Source organism: Rhinolophus ferrumequinum, chromosome 14 (genome assembly GCF_004115265.2).
Source record: "Rhinolophus ferrumequinum isolate MPI-CBG mRhiFer1 chromosome 14, mRhiFer1_v1.p, whole genome shotgun sequence".
Lineage (NCBI taxonomy): Eukaryota > Metazoa > Chordata > Mammalia > Chiroptera > Rhinolophidae > Rhinolophus > Rhinolophus ferrumequinum.
In genome coordinates, this window is record NC_046297.1 from 50054050 (window position 1) to 50074578 (window position 20529).

The 20529-nt window shown below is 39.0% G+C and overlaps 1 protein-coding gene across 13 annotated transcripts in view; it reads right to left on the bottom strand.

The window, feature by feature from the left end:
• The window catches only part of SYBU (syntabulin), a 108006-nt gene that overhangs the window by 48000 nt on the left and 39477 nt on the right, over positions 1-20529 (bottom strand). For 5 of the 13 annotated variants that reach the window (XM_033125791.1, XM_033125803.1, XM_033125789.1 and 2 more), the window contains exon 3: positions 18893-19094. In XM_033125791.1, the coding sequence (XP_032981682.1) occupies positions 18893-19094 (202 nt within the window). Of the gene's footprint in view, positions 1-18892; positions 19095-19420; positions 19614-19730; positions 19752-20246; positions 20385-20529 lie in introns of those variants that run through there. The other 8 variants (XM_033125790.1, XM_033125800.1, XM_033125795.1 and 5 more) reach the window with 7 other exon arrangements.

Genomic DNA, 20529 nt, shown 5'->3' on the forward strand with positions numbered 1-20529 from the left:
AATATTCTTTGTTCACATTTACTCCAAGATTCTGAGAATAGTGAAGACAAGTTAATATTCTTTGGTTGTTCCTGTCTAAACTACACTTGGATCAAGCATATATTAAAGAGATTTATTTCTTAAACCCTCTTCAGTTAAACCCTTTGAGTGTGCCTTCTGTTTCCTGCTGCTACCTTGACTCCCGAATTTGTCTTGTGGATCCATAGATTTATAAACACAATATTTATAATTATAGCTTTTATTAGTCATGTTAGCATAAGGAAATTATCAATGACTAAAGTTGCTAACATGACACCATGAGGAAACTTTTTGGGTAGGAAATGGCAGAAATTCTGAATGACAGTCCCAAAAAGTTTGGGATGTTTCAAATTTACAGAAGAATGCCTGAGAAGAGTAAGACCATTTCAGCCTGATTGTGGCATAAGGGAAACTTTGTTCCATGGCTTTAGGGAGAGGGTGTACAAGACTGTCAGTCTATGGGAGAAAAAGGAGTTTGTTTTTTCCAAAACACATGAGCACACTCACGTACACACCCCAGCTCTTACATAGGTGAGTTTTCACACTTCTTTCTCTATTATGTATCCTAAGTACAACTTAATTACACACACACACACACACACACACACACACACACACACCCAACAGGACCATGTTCTATGTTTTACCCAGTGTGCGATCCATTTGAAAACACAGGATGATTTTTTTCTGGATAAACAATTTTAAATCCCACTTGCATGGGCCCAGGATCACCCCTGGTGGAACTGAGGTAAAAGTGACCCCCATTAAGGCTGCATCTAAATGATCACCCCCTGCAGTGAAGGAAACTAATTTACATGTAGTAAATTATTTATAGCAAGGAATAGCTTCTTTGGTTGTTTTTCTTCTTTTTAATTTGTTTTGAATCTGTCAATTTGCAGTATTAAGGACAGTAGAAAGAATACTCACAGATCCAGGAACTTCCAGAAGTTGAGGCCTAACTAAAGTGCTATAAGAAATATACCTACTAACTGGTTTCCAAATTATTATTAAGGAAAACATATTTTAAGGTCTATAAAGACAGATAGGAAAAAGAGGCATCTATTATAATTTTGTAGCCTAGAGGTTGTTCAAAAAATTAAATTTTTAAATCTATTTTTCCTCTTTCTTTACATTATAAGATCTTTGAAAATATGAGAGATAGTTAATAATTGTACAATTATTCCACTTACAGTTCTGAAAAGGTGTGTCTAAGTATCTTTTAAAATAATTTGAATCTTATTTTAAATGCACTAAAGGAACTTGCTAATAAAGGAAATCTGTTGGGGTTGTTAAAATTTTGACTTAATTTTTTATAAAAGTAATAATTCTCATTGTGGGAAATCTGGAGTGCAGGACAGTACAAAGCAGTAAAGAAAAAATAAAGGGATAGTATTTTCCTATAATTGTATTATCCAGAAAAACCAATGTAACAGTTTGGTATATTTCTTATTGATCTTTTCTTAAATGCATATGGTAGACCTGCTTGCTGTTTGTTAAAATTTCAACATATATTATAGACAGCTTCATACTCTTCTACTGAAAATTTCTCCCTGGAACTTGTTAGGCTAGAAAAGAAGCTAAAGACTACGTAACAGGAGCCAACTCAAAGGGACCCCCATTGGCCAAAGATAGAATAATACAAACATTTAAAAAAAAAAAAAAAGCTTCTGATGATAACCATTGGACAGCTAAAAAATCTGTGTGTTCATAGTCATCATACGAAAAAACAAAACTGAAGCGAGAAAAAAAGACCCCTTTCACCCAAAAGAGCCCTAACCCATTGGAAATCACTGGAAGTGACTCAGGGACCAATTCTTTATATTGAAATGTGACAAGTAAAAGGAAAGAAGACTTAGTATATAGTCTGGTTATAAAAACTGTTCCTATACAAACGATATTTCAATATAATTGAAATCCCTCATTAATATTAGAAAGTTCTTTCTTACAGAAGCATTCTGGTTGATGAAAGTAGATGGAATAACAGAAAGTTACTATTCTGTAATTATTTCTAATGAAGTAACTGATTGTGGCACCAAATAAAATCAATGACACCATTAGTCAAAGGGCTGGTAGGGAGTTTCCAGTGTGGGGATCAGGCCTTACCCACCTGTACTCACTAAGTACTTGGCGCCATCAACAGTAGGACAACAGACAATAGGTACCTTCTGGTGGGATGCCATATGAAGCTCAGCACTCCTCATGAAGTATTCTTGCCACAAAAAATTACCCCTGAATCTATTCAATCCTTAAAGCTAACGTCTACCTCATAAACTATATGGAGAACAGAGTAATGAGTTAAATTAGGAGTTGGCAAATTACAGCCTGCAGGCCAAACCTGTTTTCTGCCTGCTTTTGTAAATAAAATGTTATTGGAACAAAGCCATGCAAAATCCTTTACATACCGTCTATTGAGGTTTTCAAGCTACAGTGACAGAGTTGAATAATTGTGACAGAGATCATCTGGCATCCCACCAGCAAAGGAGAAAATATTTACTATCTGGTCCTTCACAGAAGAACTGTGTTGGCCTCTGGGTTAAATGATACCATGAGGAAGCAAACATACTTTAGACAATGGGGCTATTTCAGTGTTCTCTGTCATACCAAGGAATTACGGTAATTGCATTAGCAATGAAAATGACACTAGGATTATGTAAGAAAATGTCTATTTTTCTTTAAAGAAATACATGCTGAGGTATGTAGGTAGACATGAAATGACATGATGTCTGAAGATTTGCTTTAAAATGCTTCTACAAAGTAAAAAAAGAAAAGAAAAAAGATAATAGGATAATATCTTGCTATTGCTTAATCTGGATAAAGTGAATAAGCAGCATATTGGAGTTCATTGCAATATTCCCTCTGCTTTTGAGATGTTTTACAGAATTTCAAAATATTTTATTTACTACCTCAAAAGCATTAATTTAAACGAGTAACTATTTAAAATAGATATAAACAGAGCATTTAAAAAAATAAATTCCTTCTTGTAGGATATTTTAGGTTGTTGATAACTTTCTCACTATTATTAAATTGCTTTAATAACATTTTTACTGATAAGTCTTTGGTCAAATTTTTTATTATCTCATAGAATGTGTCTCTAAAAGTGGAATTACTAAGTCTCCCAAGAAGTTTAGGACAACTGACATTCCTATTATAATTGTATGGGAATATCCCACTTATTAAATTCTTGCCAGTATTGAATACTATTTGCTTGCATTTTTGCCAATAATGAAAAATATATTTTGATGTTTTAATTCGCATGTATTTAATTATTAGTGAGGCTTACTGTCTTTCATTGGCCCTTTTAACTTATTCTACGCATTGCTCATGTCCTTTCACAATTTTTCTGTTAAAGTGTTAAGGATTTCTTACTGAGCTATAAGAAATCCTTGTATATGAAAGGCACTAACCCTCTGTCATATCTCGCCCAGTTTGTTGATTGCTTTTAACTTTATAATGTCTTTGACTTTCAAATGTTTTCCTATTTCTACTTGTCAAATATCACCATATTTTCCTTTATGATTTCTTCTAAGGTTTAGAATGTCTCTTTTTACTCCAAGATCAACTAGACATTTACCTATACTTTATTCTAGATTTTTATAGCTTCACTTTTCATTTAAATTAAGTCCTTTTGGAATTCATTTTAAAACGTAGTATGAGATTAGATTTTTAGGAAATTTATCCTTTCCATATTACTGTGCAATGTTTTCCCAATGAAATTTGAAAGCAATAAATACATTTTGTTTGAATATAAGTATATATATTATATATATTATATACAGAGGGTGCAAAAAAATGTATACACATTTTAAGATAACATCTTTAAGAGATGCTACCTTAAAATGTGTATACATTTTTGGGGCATGCTCGGTATACATGAAGTGTGATCAAACAATATGGTGAATGTTTAAATTAAAAAAATAATTACTACAGTAAAGGACACATTGCCATTATTCCCCCTCAAAATATCCCCCCTCCCTTCGAACACACTTATCCCATCATTCTTGCCACTTTCTGAAGCAGTTCTGGAAGTCCTCTTTTGTGAGTGTCTTTAGTTGCGCTGTCATGGCTGCCTCGATGTCCTGAATCATTTTGACTTTGGGGAAGAGCCAGAAGTCACACGGTGCCAGGTCCAGTGAATAAGGTGGATGAGGACACACTGTAATGTTTTTATTTGACAGAAATTGCCATATACCAGAGGTGATGTGTGACATGGAGCATTGTCATGATGGAGGATGATTTACCACACACTTTAAAACACACCTTCTCTCAACCGTAGCTCACACCTGACTGACTGCACTGAACAGGTTGAAACTTGTCACACACTGTCACTAAGGTTCAACACGCCACTTCCCATATTGAAGATCCCTGCTTTTCCTTTGGATGGCACTTGGAAGGAACATTCACCGTATTTTGTGATCACAGCAGAAAGTCTCTGTGTTACACATAGCTTCTGGTACGGCAATTTCTGTCAAATAAAAACACGCTGTATGTCCTCATCCACCTTATTCAACAGATCTAGCACTGTGTGACTTCTGGTTCTTCCCCAAAGTCAAAAGGACCATGAAAGGTAAACATTTTGAATCGATTCAGGACATGGAGGCAGCCACGACAGTGTAACTAAAAACATTCTCGAAAGAGGACTTCCAGAACTGCTTCAGAAAGAGACAAGAATGATGGGATAAGTGTGTTGGAAACGAGGGGGAGTATTTTGAGGGGGATTAATGGCAATGTGTCTTTTACTGTAAAAATTTTTTTTTAAATTTAAACATTCACCATATTTTGTGATCATACTTCCCATATCTATATATGTCTATATTTATATATCTATATCTATATTTGAATCCACATTTAAAATATTAGAATTGCCCGAAGTGTGTGTGTTTGTTATATAATTTCTTAATATTTAACTAAAGTGCCTAACAACCAGTGCCATAGAACACATTTGGTGGCAATTATGATGACCAAGTCCTTACTTTACTCCCCTTGTACCAATTAATTACATATAGAATAAAATACTAGGTTCCGAAGATTACAAATAAAACATTTCTTTAAAATCCAAGAAACATCTCTAAAACTTTTGGTTCATTTTTGAATTTAGATCTCAAAACTCATTGTTGAACTAAACAATTCCAGAAGACATACTTGTACTTAAAAATAACATCAAGTGGAAGAAAATGTGGTTCTGTGCCATAATGTCTTGAAACATTCAGTTATGGTTTGATGCTGTTCAATGTTCAGTTGCATAATTTGGAGGAAAAAAAATCATTGTATTTTAAGGAAACATTACTTAAACTATATGGAAATTTAGTTGATTCTCATGAATGACAGAAGCATTTGCAGACTACTTATTCATCAATTTGACAAATATTTATTGAGTATCTACTATGTGCCAGACACTGCTATAGGTGTTACTATTTTCACTGTTTTAGATACTGACATTTTTGAAGATAGTCTGATCAAGACAGATAAAATGTCACAGCTTAAACTCATTGTCAGTCTGAACCCTGTGAAATACCACAAACCATTCAAATGCACTGAAAAGAGGTAAGGTAAGGAAAGTATTCAAATGCACTGAATGTAGATAAGGTAAGAAAAGTAACACTTATTAAGTAGTTATCACGTGGCAAGAACACTGATTTTTTTAATCATAATTATATTTAAGAATATCTTATTTTATCAGTGGGAAAACAGAGGCTCAGAGAGGTTAAGAATTTCAGTCCTACATCCGCTAAGTAACTGACTAAAGATTCAAACTCAAGTTTGTCTGATTCTATAAAGTTCTTGTTTTTCTAACTACTACAAACTAGCTGTTTTCTCAATTTTTCTACGTATGTTTGTTCCAAGAGGAAACAAGAGCAATTCTGGGAATGCTCAAATTAAAAACAGACAAAGGAAGCTGTTAAAAAGGAGCCATCCCATAATAAGCAGACCACAAAAATTTGAGGCAAGGAACTCTTTCTAGTTGTTTCCAGTTTTCCAATATTCTTGCTTTAACACAGTAACCATATAATGCTTGCCATTTATATAATTTTGCATTCTAGGTTTTCAATAGCAAAATTTGAACTTCTATTCCTTCATCTAATTTTAGCATCCTTTTGGAGTGAGAATTTACAAGTCTATAAGACTCTACACGAATTTTGCTTCCGTATTATATAGTGGGATACTACCTAATCGCCAGTGTTGAAGTGTAAGGATCCTATCTATCCCATCCATCCATCCATCCATCCATCCATCCATCCATCCATCCATCCATCCATCCTTTCCACAAATAATTACTGATTTCCTATTGTGTTCCAGGTAGTCTTCTAGATATTAGGGATGTACTGATGATCAAGACTCTAAGATCCTTGTCTTCAAGAAGTTCACATTTTGGTGGTGGACAGAGACCATTAAAACACAAGTAAAAAATAACATAGACAAGATATTTTGATTGTGATGTACAGTTAATGAAACAAACTGGGTGATATTACATAGACTAGCTGGTGGGAGGTGGGAAGGTACTTCATCAGATAGGTTGTCACGGAAGGTACTGTAGAGGTAATTTGAACTGAGACCAAGAAGTGAGAAGGAACCCATTATAGAAAAGGCAAAGAGAAGAAAATACACAATACACAACGTCCAGGCAGAGACGTAAACAAGGAGTTTGGGACATTGAGGAAATTGAATGGAGGCCCGGAAGGCTACAGGGGAGAGAAGGACTGATGATGAGGCCGAGAGGAGGTAGGAGCCTGAGCATGTTCAGGATTGTGGGCCAAGAATCCTAAGTGTATCTTAGGTGCAATGGAAGCCATAGCATGTGTGAAGCAGGAGATGACAACAATTTGGTTTGTGGAAAACAGACTGTATTAGTGATAATAAATCTAGCTCATATTTACTGGGTGCCCACTAACTACCAGGTGTGTTCTAAACATTTACCACAAGTCTTAATGAACTCAATCCAATATCTCCTTGAGTAGGCACTCATATCATTCTGCTTTGCAGAGGGCGTGCAAAACTATCACTAGTGTTTAAGCCTCCTGTGAGATCACAGTCAGTAGTAAGTGGTAGAACCATAGCAGGAATCCAAACAGGCAAACTCCAGAGGCCCCTTCTTAATCTCTATGCTGTGTGCCCTTTGGGACTGAAAATGCAGAAGCAAATAAACCCACACGGAGGCTTCCACCATAGTAGAAATGAAAGAGGACAGTGGTTTGACTAGGGTAGTAGTACTGAAAATTGGGAAAAGTAGATGGATTTGGCATAGCTTTTAGAAAAATAATTGAAAGCATTACTTTATGATAATGAAAAATAGGAAGGGATCAAGAATGTCTTCTAGATTCTTTGTTTAAATAGAGAACATGGTGGTCATTTCTGAGTTGGAGAAAAATCGGTCTAAGAGTAGGAAGAGGGTGAAATCAAGACTTCTGCTTTTGATATGTTAAATCTGCCGCACTAATTAACCACAACCCTGGAGATAGCAAGTAGGCAGTTGGATATGTGAGCCTGACACTCAGGGGAGAAGTTAGGGAGCATTACCATCCTACAGGTGAAGGATTTAAAGATCTAAGACCTTAGGGAGAGCAGACAGAGAAAAGGGCTGAGGATTGAGACCTGGAACACAATGATATTGTGGGGATAGGGAGCGTGTGGAACTGACAAAGGTGAGTTAGAAGTGACTTGAGAAGCAAGAGGAAAGCTCAGAGGGGTGGGACCACAGCAGCCAAGGAGGAAAATCTTTCCCAAACGAAGGGCTTTTTCAATTGTGTTGACTGCTGCTGAGAAGTCAAGCAAAAGGAAGGCAAACGAGAGAATGTTAGATTTGCCAACGTGGTCACTCACATGCTTGACAAGGGCAAATTATGGAGACAGGCTTTTGGAGAAGTTTTGCTGTGAAGAGGAGCAGAGAAATAAGATGTCAGTCACAAGCTGTTGAGGGTCAAAGGGAGCTCTCTGAAAGGTGCATATACCCGAGCATGTGTGTATGTTGATGGAAATGAGCTTGGAAAAGTAATTCAAATGAAGCACCTCCACTGAGACATGCAACCGACATCTATAAAAATACAGTGGAGAGTGGAGTAATTATTTAATGAACGTCTCTCTGGTTTCTTGGAGACAAAATAATCATTTCGCATATAAACATTCTTGGGATTTCTGAGCTATTTTGGAGCCTCAAGTGCTCCCATAAATGTCATTCTGGTGCAGCCTTGGGCAGTAAAGGAGGAAGTGAAATGAGATGAAGTGAGGCAAGTCTCCTTTTCTTTCTAGAACTCTTGCTCTCTCTAAAAACAAGGGTCTCTACTTGGTTTTTCCATCAAGCATCAGTCAAGTTGTTTGATTTGCGTTAGCAACCAGAGAAGAAGGAATTTGGAGGGGAACATATCTTGGTCCAAATATGTAAAGTAGTGTGAGTAAGGAATCTATATAGGAGTTTCGGTGAGGGAGTTGCTGATGCCAAAATTGGGAAACAGGGTGACTCTATCATTGCCAGAAGACAGGTGAGCCCGGCAAGGGGTGGGTGCAAGCTTTTATTTCTCTTGCTCTTTCGAAGGGTTATGATCTTTCCAATATAAGCATGTCAGTAATACTTCTGACCTTTTCTCTCTTTAGCAATATGAGTTTATTTGCAGTTTCTAAGCCATGCCTTTTCAAAGACTCAATTTTTTTTTTTTTAAGGTTCCTTGGTAGGGGAAGGTGGAAGAGGGGGAGATGTGGAGAGGGAGGGATGAAGAACTGGAAGGATAGGAAGGAAAGAAAAAAGAGAAACAGAGACAGACACCAAGAAGCTATCTCTTACTCTCTTGGAAACCTTATAACAAGGAAACTCCAAACCACTCTAAGGACACCTGAATTACAGTTGGCTCTCTTGTAGCAATGTAAATATTTCCCCCTCTCCCTTCTAGTTTGTCTCACACTGAGAATCTGAAGATAGCGATGGTCAAGATGGACTAAGGGATAAAAATGGAGCACATTAAGGAAAAAAACAATGTTCGTTATGCAGTTTGTGTAACTGTTATATTTGGGTTTTTCTATCTGGAAAAAAATACGAATTGTTTTAGATAATATACATGTATCATGGTATTTACTTTGTTTTTTAGAAAGGAACAAAGAAAGAAAAGAGAGAGAAAAAGAAGCAATATGCTCATAAACTGTGTAATTCCAGTGACATTCATAAAATAAAATTCTGAATTTTGAAAGTTAGCCTCACAGGCGAAATGCCCATTCACAGAATGGCTGGATAAATGACAGCCTTTTGTATAGTGGAACACAGGCTGTCATTACGATTGACGAGGGGACTTCTGTGCACTGGGAAGTAATAATAGGTACAAGTACTGCCTGAAATACACATTCCTGGACAGGAGTCCTGGCAGTATCGCTCATTGCTCTAGTTCACCTCCTAGGATTAGTCTCTTGCCCACAATAGGTGTTCAATAAATACTGGGGGAGCCACAAAAACGTGTACATTTTAAGAGCTGTTATCTATGTATTACTTTTCGAAGTTGAATTGAGTTATGGTAGGTATGACGTTCGCTCAAAAGATGGCGTTAATCAAAGGAATGTTCGCGTCATTCATTGTATTACAGTTTTAATATAGTGTTTTCCTTTCTTACAATGTGTGTACATTTTTTTTTGACACCCTCTGTATTTATTTGACAAATGAACAGAAAGGACCACAGATGAATGCAGCACAATCTCACTTTGGCAAAAAGCAAAACAAAATAAATCCTGTATATGTGATGACCTCCACTCTCGCGTATGTGTTTCCACATTTCTATTACTTTTAAATTCAAAAAATATAATAACAAGCATCAAAGACATATAATCCTCAGAAACACCGCAGAATAAATAGAAGAGTAGATTAGGGTCCACGTGTTCTCAAGATTTCTGAGGGTTAGGTAAGTGTCTAACACAAATCCTATCTGCACGGGCACCCACCCCAAAGGACAGAGAATAAAGACTGAGCCAGCCAGGAAAGAGGAGGAACCCCAGGAAAATCCAACTGAGGGGAGAAGTTGAAGGACGTGTTTCTACAGATCAGGGTGAGTGCTGGACGAGCCCACCTGAGGAGCACTGGTATGCACTGGGAAGCTTGTTTTGGGTCCCCAAAAAGAAAGAGCAGTAGGCCCCAAATGACTGGCCTCCTTCTGGAGCCAGAGGAGTGTAACTCAGGCAGCGGAGCCCCTGGATATGACAATGGCTACACAGCAGTGTGAGAAACAGCTGGGTCAGGAGTCTCTCTCTGTTCTGGCAGAGGAGCTGGATTGTGTCTCCAAAGCAAGAGATGGCCAAGCCAGTTACGGGGCCCAGGAGCCAGCAAAACCACGTCACACCTGGAGCTCACTGAGTCTCCCCGGGGTCAGCGGGAGGAGATTGGTGCTTTCTCAGAGTGAAAAGCACCTGGGGTGTAGGGTGGGGTGATGGTTAGTGTCAAGTTGGAGTCCTGGGAAAGTGGGTGTGTGGCTTTGTACTAAATGCCTTCTTGACTCTGAAACTGGGCTACTGGGTTTTCTTATGGTTTGCAAGTGTCAACTCTCAAATGGAGCAGTTTCTGACTTTTTCGGCAAGAGATGTCTCTTCTAGCTACCCACAGCACTGGGGGGCATGGGTCTATCACAGAGATTATTTGTTATTGCCTGACAGGGGAGCTCCTCAGGACAGGAAGGTTTCCTTCATTTAACAAACCTATTAAAGTGAGTAATGGGTACGGTTCTAGTAGTTTTATTTCCCCAGTTATTAAGATAGTATTCTGCTCTCAATGGATTCTTTTCCCCCTTCTTCCGCCTCTCCCCCGCCACTCCGCTTCAAGCCATGGTTTCTCAGTCTAGTTGTGTAGGATGGGGCAATCACAGCAGCTCACGGCAGCTCTCCCTGGATGCGGGCCACTCGTGATAGCTACCAGCCGCTCATGGCAGCGCACGGTAGCCCACGACAGCGCACAGCAGCCCATGGCAGCTCACACCAACCTCTGGCTGCTCACAGCAGCCCAGCTCCAGGGAGAGCCGTTGTTCACAATCTTAGCTTTAGAGGGCGCAGCTCACTGGCCCATGTGGGAATCGAACCAGCGACCTTCGCGTTAGAAGCACGGCGCTCCAACCACCTGAGCCACCGGGCTGACCCTCAATAGATTTTATTAAATGAATGAAAATATACCACTTGTCCTGTTCTCATAATTATGCCTTTTACCAAATTCCAACAAATACTTATTAAGCAACTCTGTGTCAGGTATGGTGCAGGGAATTATATCGTTCCTGCCTTCCTGTAGCTTAGTCTACTGAGGAGTCAGGTAACTGAGAGAGAATAAAGAAATTTTCAAACCAGGTCTTGTGATATGATAGAGGAAGCATAAAGAGGGGCACCTAACCTAGACTTTGAAGTGCATCCTTCAGCTACCTACCCTCACCTATAAATACACTTACCTATACAGTTGACCCTTAACATGGGTTTGAACTGCATGGGTCCATTTACATGTGGACTTTTTTTCAACAGACAGTTGGCCCTCCGTTATCCCTGGGATTCCCATCCATGGATTCAGCCAACCTTGGATCAAAAGCAGTATTTTGGATCCATGGTTGGGAATCCGCAGATGCAGAGTGTTTACTATATGCATTGTTCTGTGCCATTTTATATAAGGCACTTGAGCATTGGTGGAGTTTGGTATCTGCGGGGGTCTTGGAACCAATACCCCGCAAATACTGAGGGATGACTGTAGTTACGGTTTTGGGAAGTTAAAAGTTATATGCAGATTTTCAGCTGCATGAAGGTTGGTATCTCTAACACCTGTGTTGTTCAAGGGCCAACTGTATTCATTTCCAGCCTTTCTTTTCTTCCTTATATGTGTCTTTTTTGGTCTACCCTCAGTCTCATTACAAAGTTATCACTTCTCTACTATTTTCAAAATCTCTCTCTCTCTCTCTCTCTCTCTCTCGTTTCCTTCTTTCTCTTCACTGTGTATTCCCTTCAGCCTAAAAACCTTATCAAAATACCTGTCATTTGATAAACACCTTATCTTTACGATGAATGCAACACTTGTTTTTATTCTATTTTCTCTTTCTTATCCCACTGAGCCTTTTTTTAAAAAGCTGTCTGCGTTCTATTTATCACCAACCATTCACATCTCAGCCTTATGCAATTTGAATTCCATACCCCCAATTTTCTGCGATTGTTTCTACCTAAGATCACTGATAACATAGTGGTGTCCTCTCCGAGTACCTTTTAGTGCACACCTTACTTAACCCTGCTGTGACCTCCGAACCTGCTGGCGATTTCTTCTTGAAAGTCTTCCTTTGGGATCATAGTCATTCCTGGCTCTCCCCTTTCCTCTTTGAGTGCTTGTTCTCAGGTGCCTTGGTTTCTTTATTCTGCCTGCCCTTGCTTTATCTCAGAGTTCTAGCCTTGGTCCTCTAATCATTTTCCTCCATGCACACTCCTCAGATAGTATCATCCATTCCCTTGACTTCAGCTACCAACATTTCTGACTTCTCTTCACTCTAGACCTTTACCTTTATGTCAAATGCAACAAAGCCTAATCTGAGCGCATCCACCTGACTCATTGTTCTTCTCCCCGGTCCTGCTACTCTGTCTGTACTCATCCAGTGGACACTTAGATACAATCCTTTCCTGCCCCTTCCACTTGCAATTAGTGACTAAGGCCCATATGCTCTCACCCCCCATTCTCACACGTATCATTTTATCAGTTTTCCCTTAGACAGCCACAATGGTCTTCAAACCAGATAGGCTTCTCACCATAATTGCCTGCCCCTCCCACCCACTTTCCATCACATAATCAGAAAGATATTTCTAAATTATAAATCTGCTCATAACTCTTCCCTGCTGAAAACCCTTCAATGGCTGGGCAAGATCCTTAGGAATTGCACAATGGTAACCCAGGCACCACATTCTGTTATTTATGCGTGCTACTTGGCCCACAAAACGAAAAAGCTAAGTTTTTAAAATTCTGAATACTGTTACAAGGGGAACACACTGTGCAGTTCTAAAATCCCAGCTATTGTAATCTATGCAGGCAGCCTCACTCTTTACATTCCTGGTCTAGTTCCTTATGGATCCTGGATCTCATGGATCAAGTTCTTACCACAGCATACAAAGCCTTTCCTGATCTGACCCTGCCTGCCTTGCTAATCTCATTTCATGCTTTTAACTCAGGTTTGCTGATGTGAAGGCTCATGTTTATCTACTACACCACACTAATTAATGTTACTCCTTTGAATCTCTGGGCTTATGAAATGTGAGAAGTAAATGTGAAGATAAATGGAACAACAAACTCAAATTACAAGGAAGAAGTGTGTGTGTGGAGTAGGTGTGGGTAAAAGGGACAGGGAAACAATACCAGTGAGTGAAAACAGTCACATAGGAATCACATTCTAAGATTTGTTATCCATTTATTTTGGTGCCAGGGTTAAGGCTGTAAAATAATGGAGTTTTCTAATCACTGTGGTTTGTTCATCTTTGTAGCCTTAGTGCGATTCCTGATCCTTAGCAGGTATTTAATAAATGTTTATTGGATAATACATTTTTGTGGAAACTTGCAAAACGCTGAATGTCCTGCTATTCCCGGGCCACAGTTTCTCGTTTTTCATTTTTTTCAGTGTACCCAGTGGCTGTTCAGAGTACACTCCTGGTGTACCCGGTATACCTACTTTCTGTGTACCCCAAATCATCTTAATATAAAAGAAAGAAAATACAAAAGAATAAAGAGCATGAATAGAAATAGTAAAACCAGAGATAGAGAGGATTGTATAGGAAAATAAAGGAAGGAAATGTTTTCTCCTTCCCTCTTCTTTTCTACCATTTGAACACAAGTTAAATCCATATGTAGATATAATAAATATTATTGCTAAGACGAATGACATGGGAATTGTAAATAAAGAGTGAGAAGCTATAATTGCCAAGGAATGCAGAGGCATTTTCCTTGTCCCGTGCTGTGGATTTAAACAGCTCATCTGGCCATCATCTCTCTCATCTCCATCCTTGCTCACCTTTTGATGCCACTTCAGGCATACCACTTGAGTTTCTCATACAGAGACCCCAAACATATACAGACCCCAAAGCAGTGAGGCTGACTTCAGTAGGTATAAGAGTCACCTGGAAAACCTGGAAAATACAGATTCGTAGGTTCACCCACTCAGAGATGCTACGTTACAGTGGGGCCAAGACATCTGCATTTCAAACACGTTTTCCTGAAGATTCTAAAGTAGATAAACACCATACTCTGAAATTGAGAAATAGTGTCAGAAAGATGAGTATCTTAGAACATAAAAGATTTTCACTTTGAGTGCCATAATTTACTTTCAGGCATAATCCAGTTCTATTGCGAAGTATTTTTATTATTATTATTATTATTAAATGTCAAGAAAAGTTTGCTCCTGTCCTCCTAATTGTAGTTACCACATCTTCAAAGAAATAGTGCCTATGTACTTTTCACTTGTAACCTATTTCATTCGGTACTTATTTCTGCAGCTGAGGCAGCTAAGCACTTGAAATATAGATTATGCAACAGTGCCATCCTCATTAAAATGATAGTAAAGTCTTAGACTCTTTGTGTTTTTCCCCCTTCCCAGCAGGTTGGCAGTCATTCAATTACACTGTAATTCTGTATTGCAACTCACTTCACTTTAAGCAGTTCATCTCAATTCTAATCATTATGTTCAAATGCTTACTCTAGCCGCATGCCAAGTTTCCTCCATTGGACAAAAGCATAGCAGAAATATTTCTGTTTGGCAAGGCCTGGCAGATTTCTTGAGGCATTGTCATGCCATGGCAGAATACTAGTCAGGTTGTAATTTGCTTTAATTTTTCTTCCCACAAACAGCAACAACGATTACTCTAGGTCTTGAAACTCAAAGAAGGATTTCTTCATAGCTACTGTCAAAAAACCAAAATACTTTCTGAAACACCCTGACTCAGGATTAGACGGCAAAGCATCTTGGATTCTGATCATTTAGTGTATTGATTTGGTATGTGTTAAAGTCACAAACTTGCCTATGTATCTGTGTGTGCAGATTAGAAACATGGAAATAACTCAGAGAAATCATGGGTCGTCCATAAAACAACCAGTGTTCTATACGCATAATTTGTTCCACCTGCCATGTTTACAAGGCACCCCAAGGAGAACTAGCTTAAAACCCAGCAATCCATCTGCCTCCCAGTTCTAAGGGGCAATTACTGCCTCAACTAAGCAAAGAGGAACGCACAGCAGGCTGCTAACCATGTCAGGTGACTGATGTATGTGACTGAGTTACTCAGGTCATCAGCTTTTCTCATAGTGGCTGCAGTCCTGGGACGATGACACAGACAGTTAACTACCAACAAAAAAAGGAAGAAAAATGGACAGAGACCTAGATTCAGTGGGCCACATCCAGGACACAAATCATAAATATGGGTTTTATCACTTCTCATGGGCATGTTAAACCAAGAAATATGGCACAGGGGCTTTGGGGAAAAAAGATAAGGAGACTTTATGCCAAAACGTTGATTTAAAAAAAAAAACTGATTAAAAATAAAAGAGGGGACATGAAAGCAGATGTTTTGTTACTATTAACTGTACTTCCTTATGTATTTCTTTTTTTAAAGAAAACATTAGTTAATATTTACTAAAAATATACAATGTTTTATTTGCTATGTACACAAAGTAGTGCCTGGCCTCCAATATATACAATATAAACTTAACTATGCCCAATTAAGGCCACAGTGAGTAAGACTGAATACAAACTGTAAGGAATAGACTGTTTTAACAGGAGAATGATGTTGGAGTACACTGCAAAAAACCAAAAACCAAAACACACACGTGTATCTTCAAAGAAATTCTGCTAATAAGAAGCTATTAAAAGAAGAGCTCTTTGGGGACACACCCAAATGAATTGCAAAAGGTCACACACAACTCCTTCCCTCTGAAATGAGATAGATACAACATACAAATTAGCATATAGAATATCAAGTCATTAGATGTTCCTTGTCAAGGCTCCCATGGGAAGGAAGAGGGGAAGGCAGTGGTATGCAGGAAGGAATAGAGAAAGTAGGTAAAAATGGACAGGTCACTTTGAAAACAGTTCCCAGTCTTTTAATTTCACAGATTGGTAAAATTCAAAGAAAACCATGAGGGTGGGTGTGAAGAACCCATCAACTATCGTGATCTTTTTTGTTATAATACAAATGAAAGGAAAGCCAGGCTCTCAAAGGATAATCCTTTATATTAATATTAAGTAAATTTAACTTCATGTAAACTCACAACATTATCCTTCTTTAAAAAGCGAGCATCTTAGAACATATGCTCTTTACAATTAATGCCTCTGGTACAGATTTGGGGAAAGCGTCTGTGGTTTGCTGTTCTGAAAAATGTAATTTTCAAATTAAATTGCATTGAGTTTGAGTAACATCTTCCTCTACCATTTCACGACCAGATTGTAAGAATTCCCCTAACTCTGCATGTCTCCTTTCACATTAGTGAATGTGATGATTTATAAAGAAGACAAGCTAATGCAGAATGATCACTGTAAGGTTATAAAACTATGGTGGTAACAGACAGCTCTAAATAAGTTTAGTTTCATTCTAGCAGAGGATGGAATCTGTAATGTTTGTATGGACTCTGGTCTCTGACTTAACTGCCATGATTAAGCAACCAACACATATTCTGGCCTTAGTGTCAACGTGGCTGGATTTAAACCAGCTATTTCCCCCTGCTGGTTGGACTGTTTTACATTCTCTACCTCACTGCCTGCGGCTTTAATGCTCCCCACAGTACCAAACCCATTTATTTCTCATCCACAGACTGACCTCCTATAGCATCATTAACATGCCCCCCCAAAGGCCTTGCTCCTGTCAATTTTAGTCAGCGCAGCACTCAAAGCAGTCATGGGGTTTGTCAGGGTTCTGTAGGAAAAGAAAGCAAAGAAGGAAAAGGCAACAACCCAAAGCTTGGGGAATCACCAACACAGGAGGATGAGGCCCAGGAATGGAGGGAATCCTAGTAAGAAATAGGATGCAAAGCTAAAGATGGAAAGGTAGGTTTTAGGCACTCATAATTAGTTGCTTCTGCCACTCAATTCTCAGATAGTTAATGGCAGATCGATCAATATCTACTTTTCGATTTTCATGTATAGCATTATGGTCTCGGTTGGAGACAGGTCTCCTAGAAAGGAAGGATGATCCAGGAAATGGGTCTTGGAGAGAGTGATTCATGACCAAAATTAATAATTTTATTGGTTTGTTAAGTATATTTTCTAAAATATATTTGGAGTTTTTGTTTTGATTTGACTTTTTTTTGTTTGTTTGTTTGATAACACTATTCATCCTGAAGTCAGTTAGAGAGAAAGTGATTATGTGGACAGGAGATCAGGATAAATGTGGACTTGAGTTATGTAAACAAGCCATGTCAGTTTGAAATGATATCCCCGGGGTTCATCCATACTTGACCAGAGTGATTCCTGAGCTCCAAATGGAGTGAAAGTAAACAGCATTACACTCTGCAAATATGACTTCAGTTTCTGAGGCTCTAAACTGCTCTAGTTTGTCAGTTTTCCTTTTGTTTTTTTCTTTATCAAGCAAGCCATCAGTGGGTTTCCATTTTAAACTAGATTCATATTATTCCAACAGCAATAAATAAGTTTTAAAATATAATATTTTGAGAGAATATTTTTTCAGAACCACATAGATCATCTGAGGCTTTTCAGAGAAAAAATTTAAAAATCAAAGTATTTCTAGTATGTAACTTACGGATGGAATTCTTTTGCAAAAGTATGTAAGTCCAAAGATGCATGTTAAAAATCCCTGAAATATGTAGTTACCGCTACTAAATATAATGAAATATTGTATTCTGTTAAATGAGCGCATTCATCATAACATCTTGATTCACATATCCTTTCTCATACATGGGTTAATCTTCGAATTACGTTTTCCTAAATAAGTTCTAAAACTTATCCACTATGAAACATGCTTCATTAATCATAAGGCAGTCACTCCTTTAAATTTTACCCAAATTCTTAATACTTCTCAAAGGATTCAAGTGCTTCTCAGTCACGTGCTTCAATGTGTATAACAGGCTCTGCCAAGTGATATGGTGGCACCTTCAGGAGCTATGAAGAGATTTGTGCTTTTACCAAATATGCTCAGAGCTTTAAGGAAACTTCCTACTCATGTGCCAAAACTGATATCCCTACTTCATCTTATTAACAACCATCATTTATTAAGCACCTCTATAATAAGCCAGGCACTGGTCTAGGAGTCCATTTAGGTACGTGCTCTCATTCAACCTCACAGTAACCATACCAGGTAGGTATGATCCTTCCATTTTATGGGTGTAACAACTGAGGCTTAAGGAGATTAAGCAACTTGCCCAAGGTCACACAGCTTGTAAATGGTGGAAAGACCAGGGAATCAGCTAAGGCCTGGAGGATTACAAAGTCTGTGCTCTTCTCCTTTCTCTAAACTACAAGGCCAGTCCTGGGGTATAAACCTCCTTGATCTTGATGTTTTGGAGTTGCTTTAGCTTTGGGGGTTCCATAAATAGAAGTCCACAGGCTTATAAAGGTTGCTAGCAAAAAATGCAAGCTTATACGTTTTCCAGATTTAACAAAGGAACACATTTTTTAAACAGTCCATGTATATAACAGGAATACATTGTTTTCAAACAAGAAGTTAGATTTTACATTGTAAATTATAAACTAGAGTCATATAAAAACAGGTGTGAAGTTCCACTGGGTTGAGTCATATGAAACTGCTGTATTTGTAGGTCAGAACAACCCAAAAGGTTGTGCTGCAACTACAGACAATTCACCCCAATAATAGAGGTCTAGTTCTAGGCTCTACCGGGCCCGATGTAGGCCCATTCACAACACACCTGCAGTGTACACACTTCATGCCTGTGTGTGGCCTCTCGTGGATACTGTACCTGAGCAGAAGCTGTTGCTGCTAATGGTCCTTGCTGACCGCCCAGAGCTGCTGGGGTTGAACTCTCTGCTCTCTTCCTCCGAGAAGGGAGACTCTGAGGCTGGGGACACTTTGTGCTGCTGCTGGGGCAGATGGGGCCGAAGAATCAAACGGGGAATTCGGCTTCGGGAAATCTCCTTCTCATGATGCTGCCCTCTCTGCTCCTTTTCAAAATTGGACATCAAAAGAGAAAACAAAAGAAGAAACTTGTTTCCCTCTCCGAACTTCTCTGCTCCTTGTGGGCTCAGTTTCTAAGAAATCACATGTCTGAACACTGAATCTTCACAGAGTAGTTCTTATCTCAGTAGCTGAAATGAGCTCCAAAACTCATCTACAGAACTAACCCTTCTCATCTACTGAAGAGCACACACTGGAGCAAGGATGAAAATGGACGGACACACACACACACACACACACACACACACGAGCCCACACACTTCCACCACTGGCAGAAAGGCCATCCCACTCTTCCATGCCATTCCTGACTCACCTTCCTGCTCTAGTTTTTTCATTCACATTCAAGCTTTCGGCTCTCTCAAAGGCTTTTTATTACTCACAGCACACTACTTGATTTCCTTTAGACTTCCATTTTGCTGTCCCTGAATTAGCTGCAACAATTTGACTTCTGTTTTCCCATCTCCTCACAAAGTAGACCCCTGTACCTGGAACAATTCTTTCCCGATAGATCATGCAGCCTTATCTTTCAAATCCCTCCTCTTCCGGCCAGGATCTTAATTATTCATTAATATCCTGGTACACAAGGCTTGTTGCCAACAGAAAAGCAAACAAAAATCCAATACCCGGTAAGATGGCTCCACCTTTTACATCATGTTTAGCTTTTGTTTTCCTTACAGGACACCCACGAGAATAGATTTTTTTTTCCTCTCTACTTAAAACCACAGCATTAAATATAGAGGGCGGTGACTTGGTTTAAAAAGAAATGCATGAAAGTAATATTTTGGCAGTGTTTTTCCACTTTTAAAGTGCTTTCCCAACCATTATCTTATTTTATCCTTATAACCCAGACCACCGAGAGGACACTAATTTGTGTCCCGATTTACAGATGAGGAAACTGAGGCTAAAAGAGGTGAAGATGCTTAGCCAACACAGCATGTCATCTAGATGCAGAACAGCCCTGAACTCCAGTGCTTTTCCAGGTTACCACCACTCTGCCTTATTAAAATGGTTTCCTAGGAGGATCTCTTTACAAAAAACCCCACTGCTCCCTCCAACCTCTGCAATTGAAAATGGGTTTTGGATTAGGTAACAAACACTATTTTGAAACATGACCTCCTGCTCCTTTCCACGCTGCTTACCAGGAAGGGTCGCTGCCAAAGTAAACATCTCTAGGAGGCCCGCACAGTGCAGGAACTGAAGGGAAAGCCCAGCCGCGAAGAACTCCTGAGGTTGCTCAGGCATCCAGCCTATCCAGGGGCGAGAGCCGCACCCAGTGTCTGGATTTGTCAAGCACATCAGTCACCCAGCAGGTATCACACGTCTGCCACAGGGCTTGGCAGACTGCATACCCTGAACCAATACTGTCTGGATCGCTGACATGCCGGAGTCCTCATTTCTCAGTCACCAATACATGAAAACGTT